This window comes from Cynoglossus semilaevis, chromosome 9 (genome assembly GCF_000523025.1).
Source record: "Cynoglossus semilaevis isolate Cse_v1.0 chromosome 9, Cse_v1.0, whole genome shotgun sequence".
In the NCBI taxonomy this organism is placed as follows: domain Eukaryota; kingdom Metazoa; phylum Chordata; class Actinopteri; order Pleuronectiformes; family Cynoglossidae; genus Cynoglossus; species Cynoglossus semilaevis.
Genome location: NC_024315.1, coordinates 264,955 through 284,617, shown reverse-complemented (window position 1 = coordinate 284,617; position 19,663 = coordinate 264,955). Strand labels below are relative to the sequence as shown.

General features: G+C 42.7%; 2 protein-coding genes across 2 annotated transcripts; one reads left to right on the top strand and one right to left on the bottom strand.

Annotated features, from left to right (window-relative positions):
- Positions 1–457: 457 nt before the first annotated feature.
- On the top strand, positions 458–3,761 carry mrpl45 (mitochondrial ribosomal protein L45). Its single transcript, XM_008316183.3, has 8 exons — positions 458–607; positions 1,306–1,501; positions 1,729–1,846; positions 1,974–2,072; positions 2,335–2,383; positions 2,491–2,640; positions 2,954–3,127; positions 3,472–3,761. The coding sequence occupies exons 1-8, from the start codon at positions 545–547 to the stop codon at positions 3,568–3,570; spliced, it is 948 nt and encodes a 315-aa protein (XP_008314405.1). The 5' UTR covers positions 458–544; the 3' UTR covers positions 3,571–3,761.
- Positions 3,762–3,953: 192 nt separating this feature from the next.
- gpr179 (G protein-coupled receptor 179) lies at positions 3,954–19,403 on the bottom strand. Its single transcript, XM_025058239.1, is given in 12 exon segments — positions 3,954–5,193; positions 5,195–8,023; positions 8,377–8,523; positions 8,942–9,044; positions 9,129–9,267; positions 9,538–9,776; positions 10,032–10,141; positions 10,956–11,024; positions 11,915–12,135; positions 12,920–13,016; positions 15,478–15,586; positions 16,899–19,403. Coding segments are annotated over 12 exon segments (5,556 nt in total). The 5' UTR covers positions 17,876–19,403; the 3' UTR covers positions 3,954–4,677.
- Positions 19,404–19,663: the final 260 nt, after the last annotated feature.

Here is a 19,663-nt window from a genome sequence, read left to right as displayed (position 1 = left end):
TAGTGTAAGTTATTTATTAAAACGTGTTGCGAAGACAAATTTGTACGTTAATGTCGAAACCAATGACAATTGTAACGATGCGCAATATCGGATATAACAGGGTTTATTTTGAAATCTCAGGTCATCTTGGTGTTACAACATACTCTGCTTCCTGTTACTTTAAATTAATCGAATCGGAAACCAGGACGTTGACGATGATATACTTTCTTTAATTTGTTTAAAATTGTTTTTGTTTTCATCAAAAAGAGCATTAGGGAGTCCGGATTAAATAGGTATTACTTTTTTCCCCACACTTTTTCGACTATGTCCTGCAATGAATTGTTGAACATTGCTCTGCATATTTTGTGCATATTGAATAAAATATTATGATTTATTACTATATGATTTTTTGCATCAATTCATTGAATAAACATATCCGGAATAATCTTTCCAATCCAAAGTGATTTGGAGTTTATATCTGTGCGCGCTTCCATTATGTGCGTGCGTGTTTACGGCACTGACAGAATTTAGCACGACACCGGAAGTGTACTTGTCAGTATCAAAGATGGCGGTGTCCATGAGGAGGACACTGCTGTTTCTTCACAGGGCAACATGCAGCAGATTAAAGGTAACACTGCACTATCTATTTGTAATGATAAGCTTTTCTATTTTGGGAAAAGTTGGTAGAAAGGGTTTAATAGTTTTATTTCCGTTTATGGACTTAGGGCAGTTCTTTCACAGCTACCTTTTTGAACCTAGCTTTGCTATCCGGACAGATGACATTGTTACATTATACGATAAAAACAATGAATTGCAGTTACAATGTAACATAACCGAAACAATAATTTTAGAAGCAGTTGTCGTTATGATTTCTCAATAATTATGACCACAGAAAATATACGAAATACGATGTTATCCACTAAACCGTTAGATCTCTTAAAGCGTTGAAAAATTACTTTTTAATTACGTTTTTAATTTTTGTCAATTATTGGCACAGGGAGGCAAAGAAAGGTTTCATTTTAGATACTAAAATATATTTTTCTACCAAAAGAAAAACGAGCAAATTCTGATTAGTAGTGTAGTGATTGATTAATAAACAACTGATAATTGCATCCCTGTTTGAATGTAGTGCACAATCACGTCACACTTAACTATTACCTCAGTATGCTAACTGAAGAATAAACAGTATTCAATGTCGACAAACTAGTTGCTATAGTAATGTTGATAAAAACAGTATTCAATGTCGACAAACTAGTTGCTGTAGTAATGTTGATAAGAACTGTTGTCTTTAAGCACATTTCCATGTTTTTTCTTCCTTCTCTTTAGAACACAGAGCTGCCTCTGGAGGTACAACATCCCCTCCCGCTTTCCATGCAGGTCAGGACAAAGAAGAGGTACTTTATCCCTCCAGCAGTGAACAAGAAGAAGGAGACGAACAGAGACATAGAAGAAAGGTTGAGAGCAGCAGGCACTGTTCCCCCACAGGAGATTGTTGAGAGGCAAATTAACATCTCCTGCACTGGTAATGGTTTTTTTTTACATATTCTATTTTGTTTCCGCACACCAAAGCTGTCTCAAATGATTCACAATTGTATTTTGTAAACTATAACACTTTAATGTTGCCTGCACTAATTTGAGAGCCCATTACAGCCACCTTATGGAATTACCACCATTAGCAAAAACATGATTTAAAAACAAACAATCATTTGCTGTACTGGCTCAGTCTGTATTCTTCATATTGTTTATCAGTGGGAGTCTTCGACCCCTACATCCCACCAGAGGGCGATGCTCGTCTGTCTACTCTGTCTAAAGATGGCTTAAAACAACGAACGGTGCAGCTCCGACAGACTGCTGCCTCACAGCTAGCGTAAGATCTTTTTTTTTTAACATTTCTTTTTGCTCCTGTTTTTTGACACTTTTGGTCTGATTTGTAATGAAAACCCTTTTTTCCATTCACACCCAATGCTGAACACCATCTCTTTCTGTGTTCACAGGTTTCGTAAAATCAGGGAGTACGACTCGCTCTTCTCAACAAAGACTTTTGCCGAGCAAGCTCAGGAGATTTTCATCGAGGCCCACAATGCACTGACACAGTGAGAAAATCAGATGTTTCTTCCTCAGATTTGTCGGCTCAAGCAGCTTGAGAAAGTTCCATCATCGGCACATGAAATGGAAAATTGAACAGAAAGAGCTTTTGTTATAAAAGACGGAGGGAGTGTCATTTTGATATATGATAAAGTTCCCAGGATTTACAGAACCTGGAATTAATGCCTCTCTGCCTGCACAAAATATAGTACAGATAGTTAAGTTCCTGACAGGCTGAAGTTTAAGACTCTCTCTCTTTTGTGGTTGCAGTTTTGACAAAGTAAAACTTCACTCTTTGGTCACGGAGCGCTGTTATCCGGTAAGTTCTCAGTCTGTGGAGAAATGCAGCTGCTCTGTCGGCTTAATGGTGGTTTTATGTTTCTGTATCCAAAACTTCACGTGCTCCCGTCCATCACGCTCCTGTAGGAGATGACGAGGGGAAACCGTCTTAAGACAATTCGATGGGCATTTGTGGAGTCTCTGGAGCCCCCCAGAGTGGTGCACTCCCGGTGTCCTGACATGATCAGTAAAGACAACCTTTATGGCCAAGTGACGGTGCGCATGCACTCCAAACAGGTAGGGTCCACATATGGGAGGGAGGGGGAGGGCTTCTGTGTCATCTCCAAACAGGTAGGGTCCACATATGGGGGGGGGAGGGTCATTACCCTGAAGTGTCTATGTGCAGAGTGCATTTCAAATGTAGCAACAAAAGCGTCTCAAAAAAGACTTGGGGCCATACGATGCAATGAGTATCTCATGTGAATGTACACCAACTTTCATTGCATTGCATCACATTTGTATAAAAGTGACTCTCGTTAGAAGTGTTCTATTTTTCAGCCCACAGTTAATGACCTAGTTTAGTTAATAAACCCTTTCATGTTGGATGTAGACTCTGGCCATTTATGATCGATTCGGGCGGCTGATGCTGGGCAGCGAGGAGCAGCCGAAGGATGTGTTGGAGTACCTGGTCATAGAGCGACACCTCACAAACCGCTATGGACGTTGGAGGCTACATGGAAAAATAGTTCCTTCCTGGGCTCCTGCTAAAGATCCAATTATTAAGGTGAGTGTCTAAAATTGTTTTGTTTTTTTAATCAATTGAAAGGATTAGGCACTGCAACAAAGTCAGTACTGACTTTGCTTCATTTAAACTTTTTATTCATCCGTAACACGCCGACCTCCTTCATTGGTAGAAAACATACTTCTTTGCATTGTTTATCTTGTTAGAACACACATGACTCTGAGGTAAGAAAATTATGATGGTGAACTTGATGATGCTCTCAAGGATCTTTGGTTCTGCCTTGAGGAAATTGACATTTAAAAAAAATCCAGGTTCCTAACAGGAACAATCAACATTTGTGGCCTGTCTGTTTGACATTTGCTCATCTGCTCCTTGTCTGTGTTCAGACCATCATGATTCCGGGTCCCAAACTTCGTCCTGAAGACGAGCCTGATGCCGTCAAAATTGAGATTCCTAAACCTGCAGCTGTACAGTGGTATAAGTAGGCCACAAGATGTCACTATTCGTCCCACAGAAGAACAGCAACTGTCACCAGTCATGATTCACAATATCATTGGGGGACGTTTCTGTGGTCTGAAACAGCTCACGTCATGTTTGGCCTACATTTTTCTAGGTTTTGTTTGACCAATTTCACATGTACATTTAAATTAAATACAACTGCTCAAATCTCCAGAAATTGTATGATTTATTTCTGTGACCATAACACTTGCATGTCGACCAGAGGAAATAATAAAAAAAAAAAGATAATTGTTCTGTTCACGTCTCTTCCCATCAGCGTTGTAAAGGAAGAGGAAGTACAGCACGAACTCTCACCAAACCAGGCCCCAAATTCAGGGCAGTGTCAAGAGATGAGATTACAGAAATGGAGACTGTATAACTGATGTAGTGATTTCCCTGGACAAATTCACAGAATAAGTGATTGTACAACAGTTTTAAAAATGAGTTACTGTCATGAGTACGTATTAATTCATATATATATATAAATAAATATATATAGAAGTATTCATATATAAATAATTGTCTCTGTCTTGGCACATACACAGAACTGCACCACAGAGCCTTAGTGTGTATGTATTCACATATATGTGTGTGTCTACATGGAATCAAAAGAATGATCTCTGTGAACCTGTGTGTGCACTGGCTGCAGACCTGATCTGATTATTTAGATTCATACTTCGTGGTACACTCACTCTTAACCATGTACAATAAACTATGCAAAAGACACAAAACACTTTCAATATATAAACAGGGGGGTTGAAGCAGGAAGAAAATAGGATTCAATAAAATGGTCTTAGATTTTTACAGTTTTCCTGTAGGTCTGTAGGTTAGCTCCTCGTAGGTCTTGCTGGACTAAATAAGTCTGCAATGTGTGCTTCAGTAAAAAAAAAAAAAAAATCTTGATCAATTAGTTTTGTACAACTTAAAAGTCCACGTCCTCATTAGTTTGGTTTTTCCACCTGCAGGTGGAGCTGTTTCTCAGCTCAGGCATTCACAGAGTTTAAAGTTAAGCAGGTTACTGCACACCGTTGTTCCATCAAGTTCACCTTCTACGTATGTTAAATAGAGAAATGTGACTGCTGGTCAGATTCCCGTTACAAGTCAGGTGGGAATACCAGCGCCTCAGCGGCACATTCTGCGTCATCCTCTTCATCTTCCTCTGGAATATTTTCAGGTTCCCATGTAAAAACATCTGAAGCATCTGTGAAAGAACTAGATCTGCTCCTCACCAACTCCCAGGGACACAGAGCGTCACGCCTTCCCAGAGTTAAATTAGAATTGGAAGCATCCATTTGTTCTGTGTTCATGTCGGCCGGAGGCTGGACACCGTCTTCTCCCAGAACTTGGTTGTTTTTATCTTTCTCACTGTTGGGAATATCTGCATCAGTTGATGCTTTTGAATCTGCCACACCAACGTCTGTTGTACCACTCACTTGATTTTTGGCAATGTCTGTTTCTTTTGTCTCCCATGGACAAATGTCTTTTCGAGAACTATCATGCTCTTTGAGAACATTTGGTTCTTCTGTGTCCCATGGACAAACATCTGCCCTGGAGCTATCTTGTTTCTTGAGAACCTTTGTTTGTTCTGTGTCCCAGTTCTGTGTCCCATGGACAAACATCTTCCCTCGAGCTATCTTGATTCTTGAGAACCTTTGGTTCTTCTGTTTCCCATGGACACACATCTTCTCTAATGCTATCTTGCTTCTTAGCAAACTTTGTATTGTCCGTTTCCCAGGGACAAACATCTGCCCGCGAGCGATCTTGTTTCTTGAGACCCTTTGGTTCTTCTGTCTCCCATGGACAAATGTCTTTTCGAGAACTATCATGCTCTTTGAGAACATTTGGTTCTTCTGTGGCCCATGGACAAACATCTTCCCTCGAGCTATCTTGATTCTTGAGAACCTTTGGTTCTTCTGTCTCCCATGGACAAACATCTTCCCTCGAGCTATCTTGATTCTTGAGAACCTTTGGCTCTTCTGTCTCCCTTGGACACACATCTTCTCTAATGCTATCTTGCTTCTTAGCAAACTTTGTATTGTCCGTTTCCCAGGGACAAACATCTGCTCTCGAGGTATCTTGTTTCTTGAGAACCTTTGGTTCTTCTGTCTCCCATGGACACACATCTTCTCTAATGCTATCTTGCTTCTTAGCAAACTTTGTGTTGTCCGTTTCCCAGGGACAAACATCTGCTCGCACACTCTCTTGCTTTTTCAGAACACTTTCAGGAGATCTTTCTTGTCTTTGTTCCAATTTCTCTGATGCTTTAGGTACTGCCCCGTCCTCAGTCTCCCATGGACAGATATTTGCCCGAGGTGGATCTTGTGTTATTTGACCCTGGCATGTTCTGTAGGTCCCTGGTTCTCCTAATTCCACCTTCTTCGAGTTCTCTTTTTTATCTTGATTTCCAGTTGTCCAGGGGCAAATGTCCACCTTGATGGTCATTTGTGATGTTGAGTTTTGATTTGCAGGTCCTGTGCTTCCTTCTTCCCATGGAGAAATAACATCCATAATTTTAGGAGGCTCAGGGAAATCCCATGGGCAACTGTCTGCCGTTTTGTTCACTGGTTTACCCAGGTCCAGGTGAGAAGACCCTGTTTGACATTTTTGCTCAGGATGAACGCCAGGTCTTTGAACCCCCGGTCGACTGGGTACAGTCAATGCTCCCTTGGTCTCCACAGGATTTATATTTTCATAAACAACCTCTGGCTTTTCCTGAACATCCCACGGACAAATATTAGCGTGTTCGTTATTGCACGTTGCACGTTGTACAGACTGTTGTCTAACTAACTCCATGGACAACGCAGTTTGTGAAATAGCAGAATTATCCGAGGAGTCCCATGGACACACTTCAGCTCGGCCACTCCCTTGTCTTCTTATGGTTCCGAGCTCCTGAGGCTCCCATGGACATACATTAGATCGTCCGGTCGGTTGAGAATCCCAAGGACAGATATCGACTTTGCTGCCTTGATGCAGCCTTTGTCCTTCTCCTGGCAGTAAAGTGCTTCCAACTTCCCACGGACAAATATCTGCATGAGAAGCTTTACGGACTGGTGTGATTAAATAACTACCTCTTCTGTTAGTTGAAGGAGTTCTCGAACTGCTTGCAGTGTCCCATGAACTAATACTACTGCGTTTGCTGTTCTGTCTGGACAAAAAGACATTTTCATAGTTACCGTCTTTTTGTATATCATCCACGTCCCAAGGTGAAACAACAGACTTTACAATCACAAGCCTTCTTGGACTTCTGTCTGAAGAATCTCCTGAAGACAACCTGACCGCATTCTGCTTTACAAGACATGGTTTCCCATCTGCTGTTGTCATACTTCTCTTCTGCAGTGTCTTCTTGTCGACGCTCGGGCGTCTACTGGATGTCCCTGTCCTTGGCATTGGAGAAGCACTTCCCTGACTTATATGGGAGACGGAATCCTGTTTATTTAAATATTCCTTACTGGATCTACTACCAGCGTCCATGGATCCGATTACTGATTTCACAGAGAGCAACTTAGTGGTGGCATTGCGGAAGGAGAACACACGCTGATCTTTGGTGATCTTTGGTCTTGGAGAGACTGGTGCGCTTGCAGACACAGACACTTGTGGTTGGGGTGACTCACAGAGAAGCCCGTTGTCCTCTGAGGGGGTCTTCTGGATGGGCGATAAATGATCCCAGGGACAGACCAATGCCAGTGGGGATGCAGGTCTTTGTGTCTCATGGTCCTCAGAGTTTGCATAGCTGACATGCTTCTGGTTCTTGTCTCCTATTGTTTCTTTATCTATGTCCCAAGGACAGACCTCAGCTTTGTCAAATGACTCGGACAGGAGAGCACTTCGGGTCTGATCACTGATACTCTGCCTAGATCTTGTCAGCACTGTACTTCCTCTGTTTACCTGGGATACATTCTCAGCAGAATGGTTGGTAGTGGAGGTTAAACTCCAGGACTTATGAAGCCTGGTGTGATCGGGATGTAGCAGATTTGTGTCAATTGTCAGATTCTGGGCACTGGCTGATTTGCAGACCCCTTGTGGAATATCTAAAGAGTCTGTCTCCGACCTCTGGGACGATCTCTTAATGATATTCGCCTTCAACATTGATCCGCACAGGGAGGATTCTCTTTCTTTGACATAATGATGATCACTTTGGGATTTGTGAATGGATGGTGATGGTAAAGGGGATTTCGTCGAGCTCCTGTAACTGATACTGACTGTATCTGGGCCCCTCCGGAAAGAATCTGACATATTGACACTCCTGCTGCGGAAGGAGCCGTCCCTCTCCTCGCGGCTGCACTGTCGGCTCATGCTTTCCGGGATCTCGGCGATGCGTTTAATGATAGACCTCCCCAGCGCACATCGAGAGCTGCGCTTCTTTGACAGGTGAGGGTTGTTGGTGGCCATTTTCTTGGTCTTGTGGACTTCTAACTGGGCATATAACTTCTTCAGTTCATCCTGTTGCGTGTAAAAAAAGGAAAAGGGATTTGGGAAGAGGAAAAATGGATTGAGGAGAGGAAGAGACAAAGACAGAAGCCAAAGGAAAGACAGAAGACAGGTTTTTGTGTAAGATCACAGTTGAGGATAAGAAAAGGAAAAAGTGTGGATCCACATCGTACATGAAAGTCCATTCTATTGCTGACCCTTTTACTGTTTATAAATTAGTTATGATAAATGTACAGCCGGTCCATTCTATCTACAGCACTGGAATTTGGACACATTTATTTAGTTTTGTAAACGTGTGTGACCTTGTGATTTTCTTCCACCTTTTGAGAATTATACTCGTTGGCTAAAGGAATGAGAGGTTTTACCCGAAAATCATCTGGGTCAACACCGGGCTCACTCCACGCAGAGTGAAAGCTGCTGTTTAGGTAAGAGCCGGCTCTCCGTAGGTCCACTTCATCCTCATACACCTCGGCTGCAATCTCCTCTCTCCCAGGTTTGGAGACGTAGAGAAACTGTGAAACACACATCTCTGGTGACTTAGAAAAAAAATCATCTCACAATTTTGGTGACTTAGAAAAAAAATCATCTCACAACAACTAAATTTACAAATTAAGATTTATACTGTTTTTTTCACTGTTGCTTTCACTTTGATGGGAAATACACACAATGGTGTATTCTTTGATGGGAAATACACACAATGGTGTCTCATAAGTATCTGGTTCATGTTACACAGCACTAGTGAGGATATTTTAAGCACATTCTTAAGCAAAAGCAAGCTCTAAACTTGGCCAAACAAGTTTGCATCGTAACTGTCAGAGTGTGAACAACAAGGTTGATGATGGGTTTTTAGCATTGTGTTCTTCGTACACTAACTCATATCTACATCATACTAGAACTAAGAAATACTTAATGATTAAAACCAACAGGTACCTTGGGAATGAAGAGCAGGGCCAGGGTCACAGTGATGGTGACATGAGTGTGTGTAAATGAGAGCAGCAGCATCCAGTCAGGATGCAGAGAGATGAAGGTGAATCTGGGGGCGACAGAGAGCGTCGGTTTAAATCAGTAATTCTGCCGTTCTCACTTTATTCACATTAAATGATCAAACTGTTTTTACCGGAACAAGTGGAACATAGAGGAGAGGAGCAGCTCGTTGTGGATGGCAATGCCCATGTAGCGAGGCTCGTGGAAGGCTGAGGGCACCGTCCTGACAGCGGTCCACAGGGAGCTGCCCCAGCAGAGGAACAGAAGTTCAGCTGCGGCAAAAGAAAAGGTAACAACAAATACAAGTTCAATTAGCGTCAATTATCGACTGACGGCAAACAGGAAGTTCAAGCGTCATGTGCTGTGTCCTTGATTTAGTGCTTAAATTTGAGTTAAACATTGTGTTTTCTAAACCGTCAACATCGCCTCCCAGAGGATTTTATTTTCATTACTCATCTTTCCAAAACAAATCCATACGACAGCTGCCCTGAGAGATTTGACCTCAGAGATACCAACTTCCGTCTTTCTGCTGCCTGACTTACCCACGGCCATCATGTAGTCCCAACGATCCAGGTAACACAGGTTGAAACCCTGTCCATCTGATGTGGTTCCTGTGACAAACACTGGAATGTTCCTGTCTCGGTTCTGGAGGACACCGACTGTCCACGCACACAAGAACCAGCTGACGGTCATTAGCATCACTCCCAGAATCCTCAGGAGGTGGAGGCTGGACATGTAGGGAACTCTCTGGGCGGTGCGTGACAGAAACGCCTTCAGAACCCTGAGGAGAGGCGACAGCAGAGAAATGAAGTTATAACCATGTCGACCACATGGTAATAACTGTTACTGTTCAGGAGATTGTTGTGTTAACTTGTATCAACTTAAGGAAATCATAGCTAAAGTGCTAGATTTGTTAATAACATTTTATTTGTTATTTGTTTGTTTTTTTAGCTGCATTGTTGGTTCATAAAATTAAATGACAGATACAAATAACTGCTTACCTCACAGACCAGAATATAAGAACAGTGTACTGCACCTGTACATCTTCAGTGTGACTGTGCCATAGACTATAGAGAAGCCAAGCATTCTGACCCAGCGCAGCAGAATGCATCTGAAGGTGCTCGGCCTGAAGTACAGGATGAAGACCTGCAGAGGGAGTGGTGGAAAATACATTACAATAAAACAAGATAATACACACTATATAATTATATATATATAATCTGTTAATGTTTTTAATTTAATGGTCAATCAAAGGTCAACTTTTGTTTTACTTAGAACTGACAAGTTCTATAGTATTTTCTTCTTCTGTGGTGTTTGAAAATTGACATCATTGTATGTGGACTGGTACGTGTCAATAATATGACTTGTCATATCATACACATGGCTTTTACTGGACACTCGTTTTTATTATTAACATTATTATTATTTATTTGAAGTTTATTTTGGTATCCAGTCATGGGCTTTTTATTCTGCACCTTTTGTAAAGTTTATTTTGGTATCCAGTCATGGGCCGGGCTTTTTATTCTGCACCTTTTGTGCCTTTAATGAGATGTTTGTTTAAATCATTGTCCATTCTTATAAACTCAAGCACTGAAGCACAGTTCTCTGGCAGTACCACACACACACACACACACACACACACACACACAGAAAGATAACGTCCCATTAACTGACAGACTAATAGATAAAAATCACGGCAGACTTGTTTTACTGACACTTTAAGTCCCGCAACAAATCGAATAATTGATCGACGATCAATCAGCACATAAGTAAGTCCCGCTGAGAATCGTCGGTCACCCGCCCACTCTCTCACGTTCTCCAACACACCCCGCTCACCCTCCCACAAATCGTCCATTATGATATAATCCATGGCCCGGTGCAGTGATCTGTAAAGAGCTCTAATCTGCCACAATCTCAACTGCTGCCCCCCAAACACACACACACACTCACACACACTCACTGGGAAGTAGAGGAGCAGAGAGCCAAACAGGATGGTCTCCAGCAGCAGGAGGCCGGACGCTCGGATCCTCTGAGGAGAAAAGGAGTAAAGCAACAGTTAGGAGATGAAATGTTGGACGACGGAGTTCAATCCTAATCTGTGGATCAGAGAAAATATGACAGAGATAGAGTTCACCTAATAAAACCAGTGAGTGGTGAAAAGAAATGTTTGATCCTCACCACTAAAGTCCACCGTGGGATTAGTTTAGTTATGAGCTCCGACTCTCAGATAACTGTTGAGAGTAAATAGTGTTTAAATCTTTTTGTGTTGCATCATGCAATGTTGACATCATTTAAGAAAACAATGTGTCTGTGATGTGACATTACACTGTTTAAGGTGTGGAAGCCACGGAGTTGCAACCACGTACTTATTAGCGCCTCCTGTGGCAGCCTCATGTTATTGTTTACAACTGTATCAACCTGACCATAAACCTTGACCAGACCTGTGGATAATGTGTTTTACTGTTTTTTTTTTTTAGCATCCCGAGCCATTCTGTATGGAGTTCTCACGCAGGTTCCCTCTGGGTACTGCGACATGCTCCCACAGCCCCAAAAACAGGCTTAATAAGAGGTAGGTTGATCAGATATTATAAATGAACCATCGGTATGAATGTGAGAGTGAATGGTTGTTTGGCCCTATATGCAGCTAGACTGGCTAGTCCATCGCAGGGCTAAGGTAAGTGCCTTCATATGAGACAGTCAGTAGCTCAACATTATAATTCATACATCTACTCAGCAGTACTGCAGTACAATCATTTAAAGACAACAAAGCTTTGTCAATCCAATGGAACTGTCACACGTACTGATGCTGCCTTCAACTCAGTTCAACGTCTTGTGCGTTCCTCAACAATCTGCCAAACGTTTTTCGATGCTGTAATTTCTCATGGCTCACGGGTTCTGTCCAAGGTCTGTCTGACTCACCCTGTTACGTCGATGCCTGTACGCTGCCAGCATGCTGACGAAGACCAGGGTCATGAAGACCCCCTGGACGGCCAACACGGCGGCCCTGAGTAGCCAGTTCTGCTGCACCCAGCAGGGGGTGCCATCCTGGCAGCTCTTGCAGCCCGGCCAGCATGGGAGACAGATGGGCATGTTCGGGTAACACGTAGTGCCGTTGTCGCTGCGGTTCACAGGGCCACCATCTGCACCGCACACAGACACATGCATTACCGCCTAATGTGCATGTGACTTACACCCACAAACTCCTTAACACGGCACAGAGACCCACAGTCCACATGTAGCATTTGCATCTCCACAGTACTGTCTGTAGTACACAGTACTGTCTGTAGTACACAGTACTGTCTGTAGTACACAGTCCTTTTAAACAGCAGCTTCTTTGAGCGAAATCGCAGGGAAAATCCCGGGGGGTTAATACCAGCTTTATACTGACTCTCCACTGCTTTTCTAGCTTTTTAAAAAACATGTTTCTGGTGTTTCGTTAACATCTTTTAGCCTGAATAGTTAAGCAGTTATGATCACTGCAGTCACATGAATGTTACCAAAGGTAACTACTAAGGTTCTACTCTCTTAAATTTTGATACTTTTAAAACACTTTTGCTGGCCTTTGATTGGATATTAGATATGGAGCTGTGGTGGTTTGGGGGTTGAGGAAACGGACTTGGATTTGAAAGTTTTCAGGTTTGTTGTGTGTGTGCAGTGTCACAATGACAAATCATTCACTTTCACATATTATTATTCTGCCCTGAATAACCAGAGCTTGGCAGCAGTTCTAAGATGAATCCCGTCTGTCTGTTCAAGGTCTCAGGAGCGTCGGGGGGTGGGGTGTTTTGACGGTTGACAGCACCTACATCTACAGAGCTGTTTGACAGAGACTTGAATGTGAAGATGAAACTTCAGAGCAGGTTTTTATTTTGATAGATGAAACCTTTTTAGGCAGTGAGGACAAATGTAACCTGCTCCACTTACCTGATTCTCCAGGAACGTTGTCTGGGTTGTAGTATCCTTCCTTACAGCCACAGCAGTACTGACCCAGTCGAAAACCTCGACCTGGTGTTGGTATGCACTGTAGTACACGGAAACAAAGATTTCAGTGTCGTTATGTGACATCTGTTAATCTGGACAATTTGTACTTTTATTCTTTTATTTCCTTCATTTGGTTTAACTGACTTTAACAACTTTGTCTGTTTCTGTATTGACTGTATGAGAGATCGAGCCAACAGACACAAAGTCCTATTTTGGATATTTGTTGTACAAATAAAAGAATCAAAGCAAGAATCTGTCGATATGATGCGCATCACGATACATGGACAAAAATACGATATATTGCGATATAATGGGATACTATAGGCACAACTATGTATTGAGTTTTTTTTTAACTATTTAATTGTAGTCAAAGTTTGATCCTAGTCTCAGACTCTGTTCCATCTGAACATCAGGTTACTAACATTTGGAATCACTAGAGAAGAAAGAAAAGAAAAACGAAATGAACCAACATCAGGAATATTTGAATTGTGATTATTAATATTTGAACCAACACCAGGAATATTTGCATTGTGATTATTAATAATTAAAAAAAACTATTTCTAAGTAAAGGGCTAGTTATTAATTTGAATACTATAACATTGAAGGTTTTTAAAAAATGTGTGAAGTCTTAAAAATCACTGAACTCAGGGCAAAGAAAGCTCTGAACAAAGAAAAACAAAAAATGACACAGACACGTTCAACACCACAGGATGTAAAAAAACAGCTGAAGATGGAGGTCACGTTACTCTCGTCTCAGTCTAGCTCCATGTGCTGCTGATACTAGTGTCTGTTTCAACTGTGAGATGAAGCAGAGAAACCCAACACACACAGAGCGACACACACACACACGGATGCTCTGTGTGTTAATCTAAGTTAAAAGCTAAATGGATACATAATAGCTGCACTGCCAAGGTATTATCCTTTTCTAGGGAAAAATCACACACACACACACTGACCCCACATTTGCTAGCTCACAGAACCAATGACAAACACAGACTGAAACGTTAATGTGATATGGATTAAAATGCAGTAGTCAACTCAATCGCCTTCTCTTCGTAACTGCATTTCAATTCAACAGAGAGCGAAGCTTTGGCTTCACTGTGTCAATCTGTCACTTTTATACTAGCAACTAGCAACAACATGGCCTCTGTACCATGTAAGTTGATTACATAAAGACATTCAGGAAATTAATCTCTTTTTTTCTTTTTTTTTTTTATATTTGCAGGTTTCCTATGACATCGTTACATTGTAGTAAGATTCAAATTTAGATTCAGATTCAGATTCAGAAAACTTTTCCTCCCTGTGGGGACTACTGTGATTCGATGGCCGTACTCAGTCTTTTTCTACTTTTCTACGAAATATTGAGGGTGAGCAGTGCTCCCCAGGGACATCTGATTAAATTCACTGCAGAACATACTGATGTATACAGTCATGTTTTAGTACAGTACAGAGTCTCCTTTGGGAAATTGTAGATTTAGGTTAAATAAATAACCAGGTTAGAGTTACAGGAGCACAGAGTAAAATTCAGAGGAAAACAATCAACAGTATTGTGTTTGATTTTTGATGCCGTACGGTACTCTTCCCTTCCAAACTAAACTAAACTAAAATAATTCTAAAGCATGAATTCCAAAATTGTGACACTAAACCTTTGTGTAGTTTAGTTACAATTGACAAAAAAGAAGAAATAAACACCAACATACAGAACAACTGGAAGATGAAGCCCCATCCTGTTAAAATAGCCGTACGGTACTCTTCCCTTCCAAACTTAACTAAACTAAAATAATTCTAAAGCTTCTTTTTCCAGTTTTACATGACATTCATTTATTTCCTTCATTTATGGTTAAGCTATTTTGGGGGATTTTGGGAACCGACCCTCCCTTGTGTTTCAGACTTGTGCATAAAAGGGTAAGTGTGTCAGCTGGATTATCAGCTTAATCCAAAAAGATCATCCCCTAGCCGGCGCCCAGCACAGCCATCTTTAAATAGATGGCTGAGATGACAGGCAGGGGATTGGATCTGGACAGACGGGCCGGCGGGCAAAAGGGAGAGTAAAGCAGGAGGTTGAGCAGTGTTGGAGGATGGGACGCCAAACGGGCAGGGGACCGAGGTGTTGTGTTGACGGGTGAAGGGATAAATGCAGAAACAGTGCAATTAGTGCAGACAGGAAGGGCTTAAACCTGCAGAGGTTGTAGACAATATGAGGATCTTTGTGTCACGAAACTAAAACCCACAAAAATGAGTTCACATTTTAGATTAAAACCCTTTTTTGATGACGAAAAGAAGAGCGACCCAGCAGCTGAAAGTCGGCAGGATCTACACCGTCGACACAGACTTTGTGATGTCAAGATAACCTTCTAAGCTTCCTGAAGAACATCACAGCCTGTTGTCCATGGTCACATCTCAGTCATGTGACCACAATCACAATCTGTTCTTCTTCTATCAATCTTCAACTGTAGCTTTTGGCCATAAGTAAAAAAAAGTATCCAGTGTAAGTCTCTCACCTCCATGGTGGTGCGGTTGCACTGGTGTGTGTCAGCAAACCAGCTGTCACCTGTGGCACACTGGTCCAAGTCCATGTCCTGAACGTTGACGTCCACACGGACCACACCTCTGACAACACACACAAAGGTCAAAGGTTACAACAAAAATGTATCAAATACATTTAAAGGTAAATAAACAACGTCCAATCAAATATGTAGTTACTGTGACCTTTAGCTTTGACCTTTAGAATATATATTGTCCCATCATCTCCAGTCCACATTAAGATTTTTGGAGATGTTTTCTTTACATATTCTGAACACAGGTTTGTGGACATGTTTCTATCGTCTCAGTTTGTGACCACCATATTTAAAAATTGCAGTGAAAGTGATTTGTTGTCATTGTGACACAGCCTACACCGAAATGTCTCTGCCTCTGCCTTTAACCCATGACCTTAGTGAGCAGGGGGCAGTGTGTGTGTGAGACACCTGGTGGCTGGTGGATTTGAACCTGTGACCTTCCGGACACAAGTCTGCTTCTTTAACCGCCAGCGCCTCGTTTGTGTCCCTTTATTACTGAGTCAAAGTATAAATTTAGAGGCAAAAGTTTCTAAGTGAAGGTTTGTCTTGTCAGCTGACTCTGTTTTGACTCCACAGGCTGCAGTGGTCGTGACAGTGACGACCAAATCTTATTCATTTCACTTTGGGACATAAACTTCACATATTACGTTGACAAGAACAGAACAAGAACAGAACAAAAACAATGGCTCTAGAAACTGACAGGAATGAGAACCAGGGACAGTAAAAAAGCTGTTCCTCCAAATTTTGTTGACACAAAACTGTGTGACCCCTAAATGGATTCTTTTCTAAGACCAGATAACATTAAAGTATTTGAACAAAAACACCTTTTTTCCCTCTGTGGGCTGTTGAAATGTTTCTCCGCTCTAATGGAGGAAAGGTCACGGGTCAGACAGAAAAGAACCCAAACATGGCTGCTGCGGGTTTAAAATCCTTCCATTAATCAAATCTACATGATGTCTTTGTGTTTGTGTTTGTAACTGATAAAAGGAAAAATAGCACAGAGCGACGACACGAGCTACTAATGGACACCGCCGCATAATGGACACATCATTATTGAACTTTAAAGACAGACAGCTGAAAGTATTCTCTCACACCAAGTGTGGCTAAAAACCAGTTAGCATGATGTCATTGAAAACATTCACCTGAGAAAATCCTGTACAAACCTTTTCAAATTTTGAAACTGTTTATTGCTAAAATTTAAAAACCATAAAAACCAATCCAACAAGGCATCAATAAACCAGTGGACACTGGTGTGATCATGTGACTGGAGACAAACTTCAATTTACTGTCAGCATTGACTACTAATTAGAACTTCATACTTCAACCACTCTTTTGTGTGTGTCTGTGTGTGTCTGTGTCCTGACCTGAACTCAGGTGTGAGGTCGGGCTTAAGGCCGTAGAAGGACGTGGACAGTGTGAGCATCCAGCCTGGCACGAACCGTCCATCCTTACAGTCCAGAAAGGGAGCGTTGGCCCAGCGCACTCCGCTGATATTGGTCACGTAGCTGTCGCCCTGCGCCCACTTTGGTGTGTCCAAGGTGCTGAGGTCGTTGAAGAGGACCCGCTTGGACAGAGCTGGTGATGCCGTGTTAGAGTCGGGGAACTTCAGTCTTTTAAACCAACTGTCGTCGGGTGCTGGTGCCGGTGGGTGCAGACTCCCCCAGGCCTTGGATAAGTCCTGGAGAACGATGGACTGCACCTTAGCCATGGGTTTGCGGGTGGAACGCAGCACCAGTTGGGGCACCGAGGCGGTAGGGTCAGCGTCAAAGGTGAGCACGGCCTGTCGGATGAGCGAGTCGGCCTCCAGCAGGGCACGGACCAGGGCGTGGTACCATTCAATGTCTTCCTGCACTGTGCTCTCCCGCAGGTCGCTGGCCTGGAATATCATGTTTAGGATGTTGGCAGTTGTAGTCAGTGCATCCAGAGCGGGCCTGAGGGGGGCGCTGAAGCTGCGAGGCAGAGATCCGTTCTGCCCCTGTGCGCTGTAAGCCCTCGAACAGCGAGTCACTTTGAGGGTGGAGGCATCGCCGGTGTACAAGTAGACCTCTGCTGGTGACCAGTCATCGACCACCTCAGTGGGAGCTTCTGTGGCTCCAAACCCAGAAGGTTCTAAGGGTCCGAGGGTACTGGGTGAGCTGGGGGCGACATCTGAAGCTCTTGTGCTGTTGGCCAGAGGTCTGGTTTCTTTGTCCAACTCCACTGGGGATGCAGCAGTAATGTCTGGGGTCAGCTGTGCTCTCAGGAGCAATGGAAGAAGAAGGAGAAGGAGCCAAACACAACCCATCCTGGACTGACTCTGAACAGGATCAGGCGCTCCAACACCAACGACACCTTCAACCATCTGTGGCCAGCACAAGAGGATGAAAAACTTCACATTTTAAAGACACTTTTTCAGGCAGGAAGCTGCTGCTGCTGCTGCTGCACAGCTGGGTACCCGGCGTTACCTGTCACACACAGAAGACACCGCTCCATCTGTGCTTCATGCCCTGGCTCCCACAGATCCACAGTCACTCTCTGCACTCCTGTGTGCACATGCAGAGAAATGTCAGTCAATGTGCTTGTTTTCAGAGCAGAGTTTTCAGTCCCTGCATCTCTGCTGCGCCGCTCCTGATAGAGGAGCGATCGAAATGAACGCAGCTATACGGCAAAAAGAAGCTAGAGCGTGAAAGGAGGAGGAGGGAGAAGGAGAGAGGGGGAAGCCTCAAAGTTGGGGGAATCCCAGTGCAGTGTGGAGGAGGGAGGAGGAGGAGGAGGTAGGAGGAGAGCTGAGTTACGTAGAGATGGAGGGATGATTTAAAGCCATGTCCAGGATTCCTCCCCGATTCTTCATCTGTCACCCGCTCCTGATGCTCCAAGAGCTTCGAGCCCTCTGACGGACGCTTGTGTAACACTCTACCGTCCTGTTCTCTAACCACTCCCTCCTCCCTGACTCCCCTCTCACTTTTCATCCCCCTCTCTTTCAGATCATTCCCACTTTACCTCCTCCTCCTCCCGTCATCCCTTCATTAACACATACTGCCCTCCCCTCTCCTTCACATCTACTGGGATGTACAGCAGTGATGAAAGGTGGCGATGAGAGTGCTACATCTGGTATGTTTGTATCTCTCTGTGTGTGTGTGAGAGAGAAGGCGAGGGAGAGAGAGAGAGAGAGAGACTATTTGAAAAAGACAAAAAGACAAAAAGGAAGAAGAAAAAATAGAGAACAGAAAGAAAAAGAGTTGCAAACAACTCTCTCACTATAGGATGGATGGATTAGACACAGGTCTATAATTTTACACACGCTGGAAATGACAATAAATGCAAACACTTGCAAATAATGTAGTAATAAATTCCTGTTTTCAATTTTCACAGCATTAGGGATTTAACTGTCCATGTGCATTTGCATGTGTGTAACTGCTGTGCTCACACTGTACTGTGCTTGTGTGTCCAAACTCAGACACAGTGTGAGGGAGAGATGGTGCAGTAAACATGTGAGAACGACAAAGGAAGAAGAAGGAAGAATCTGTACGTCCTCACTGGGAGGAATGATGCAGGAAAGAATCCTTGTTTTGGTGGCCATGGCAACAGGTTGCTGAGAATCACACCCTTTGACACACACACACACACAAACACACACGCTCACGCTCATGTACAAACACACACACAAAAGCATAAAGTCGAACACCACTCCCATCCTGGACTTCACTGCAGAGAAGAAGCTGCAAATAAGTGGCTGGAGGACACCGAGGAGATGAAGAGTGTGACCAAACAATCTAAAAAGAAAAAAAGAAAAAAATCATAATTACTTCATAATTCGTTGTTGTTTTTTACTGTTGCAAAAAATGTTATCTTTTAATTTGTTACCTTCCTGAAACAGTCACATTTTCCTAAACATTTAGAACCAACTAAACCACAGGAATATTTAAGTTTTTAAGCATTACAAAATGCTAAATTTTCAGTGAGAAAATAGCTAGAAAAAAAGGTCATGGTGGGGTGATTTAAAAATTAACAAATTCACGGTGTGAAATAACAATAGCAGAATTTTTTTCTTTACACTGACGACAATCCTAACAGGTTCCAAACACCAAAAATAAATAAATAGATAAATAAATAATTACACTGTGGAATTCCTAAGGAAAACATGGCTGCC

What these genes read in the sequence shown, in the direction of transcription:
- mrpl45 (XM_008316183.3), top strand. Translation starts at nt 545, where the DNA reads ATGGCGGTGTCCATGAGGAGGACACTGCTGTTTCTTCACAGGGCAACA. An exon ending in ACTGCTGCCTCACAGCTAGC is followed by an intron (nt 1,847 to 1,973) that starts GTAAGATCTTTT and finishes CTGTGTTCACAG; the next exon opens with GTTTCGTAAAATCAGGGAGT. An exon ending in GCCCACAATGCACTGACACA is followed by an intron (nt 2,073 to 2,334) that starts GTGAGAAAATCA and finishes TTGTGGTTGCAG; the next exon opens with TTTTGACAAAGTAAAACTTC.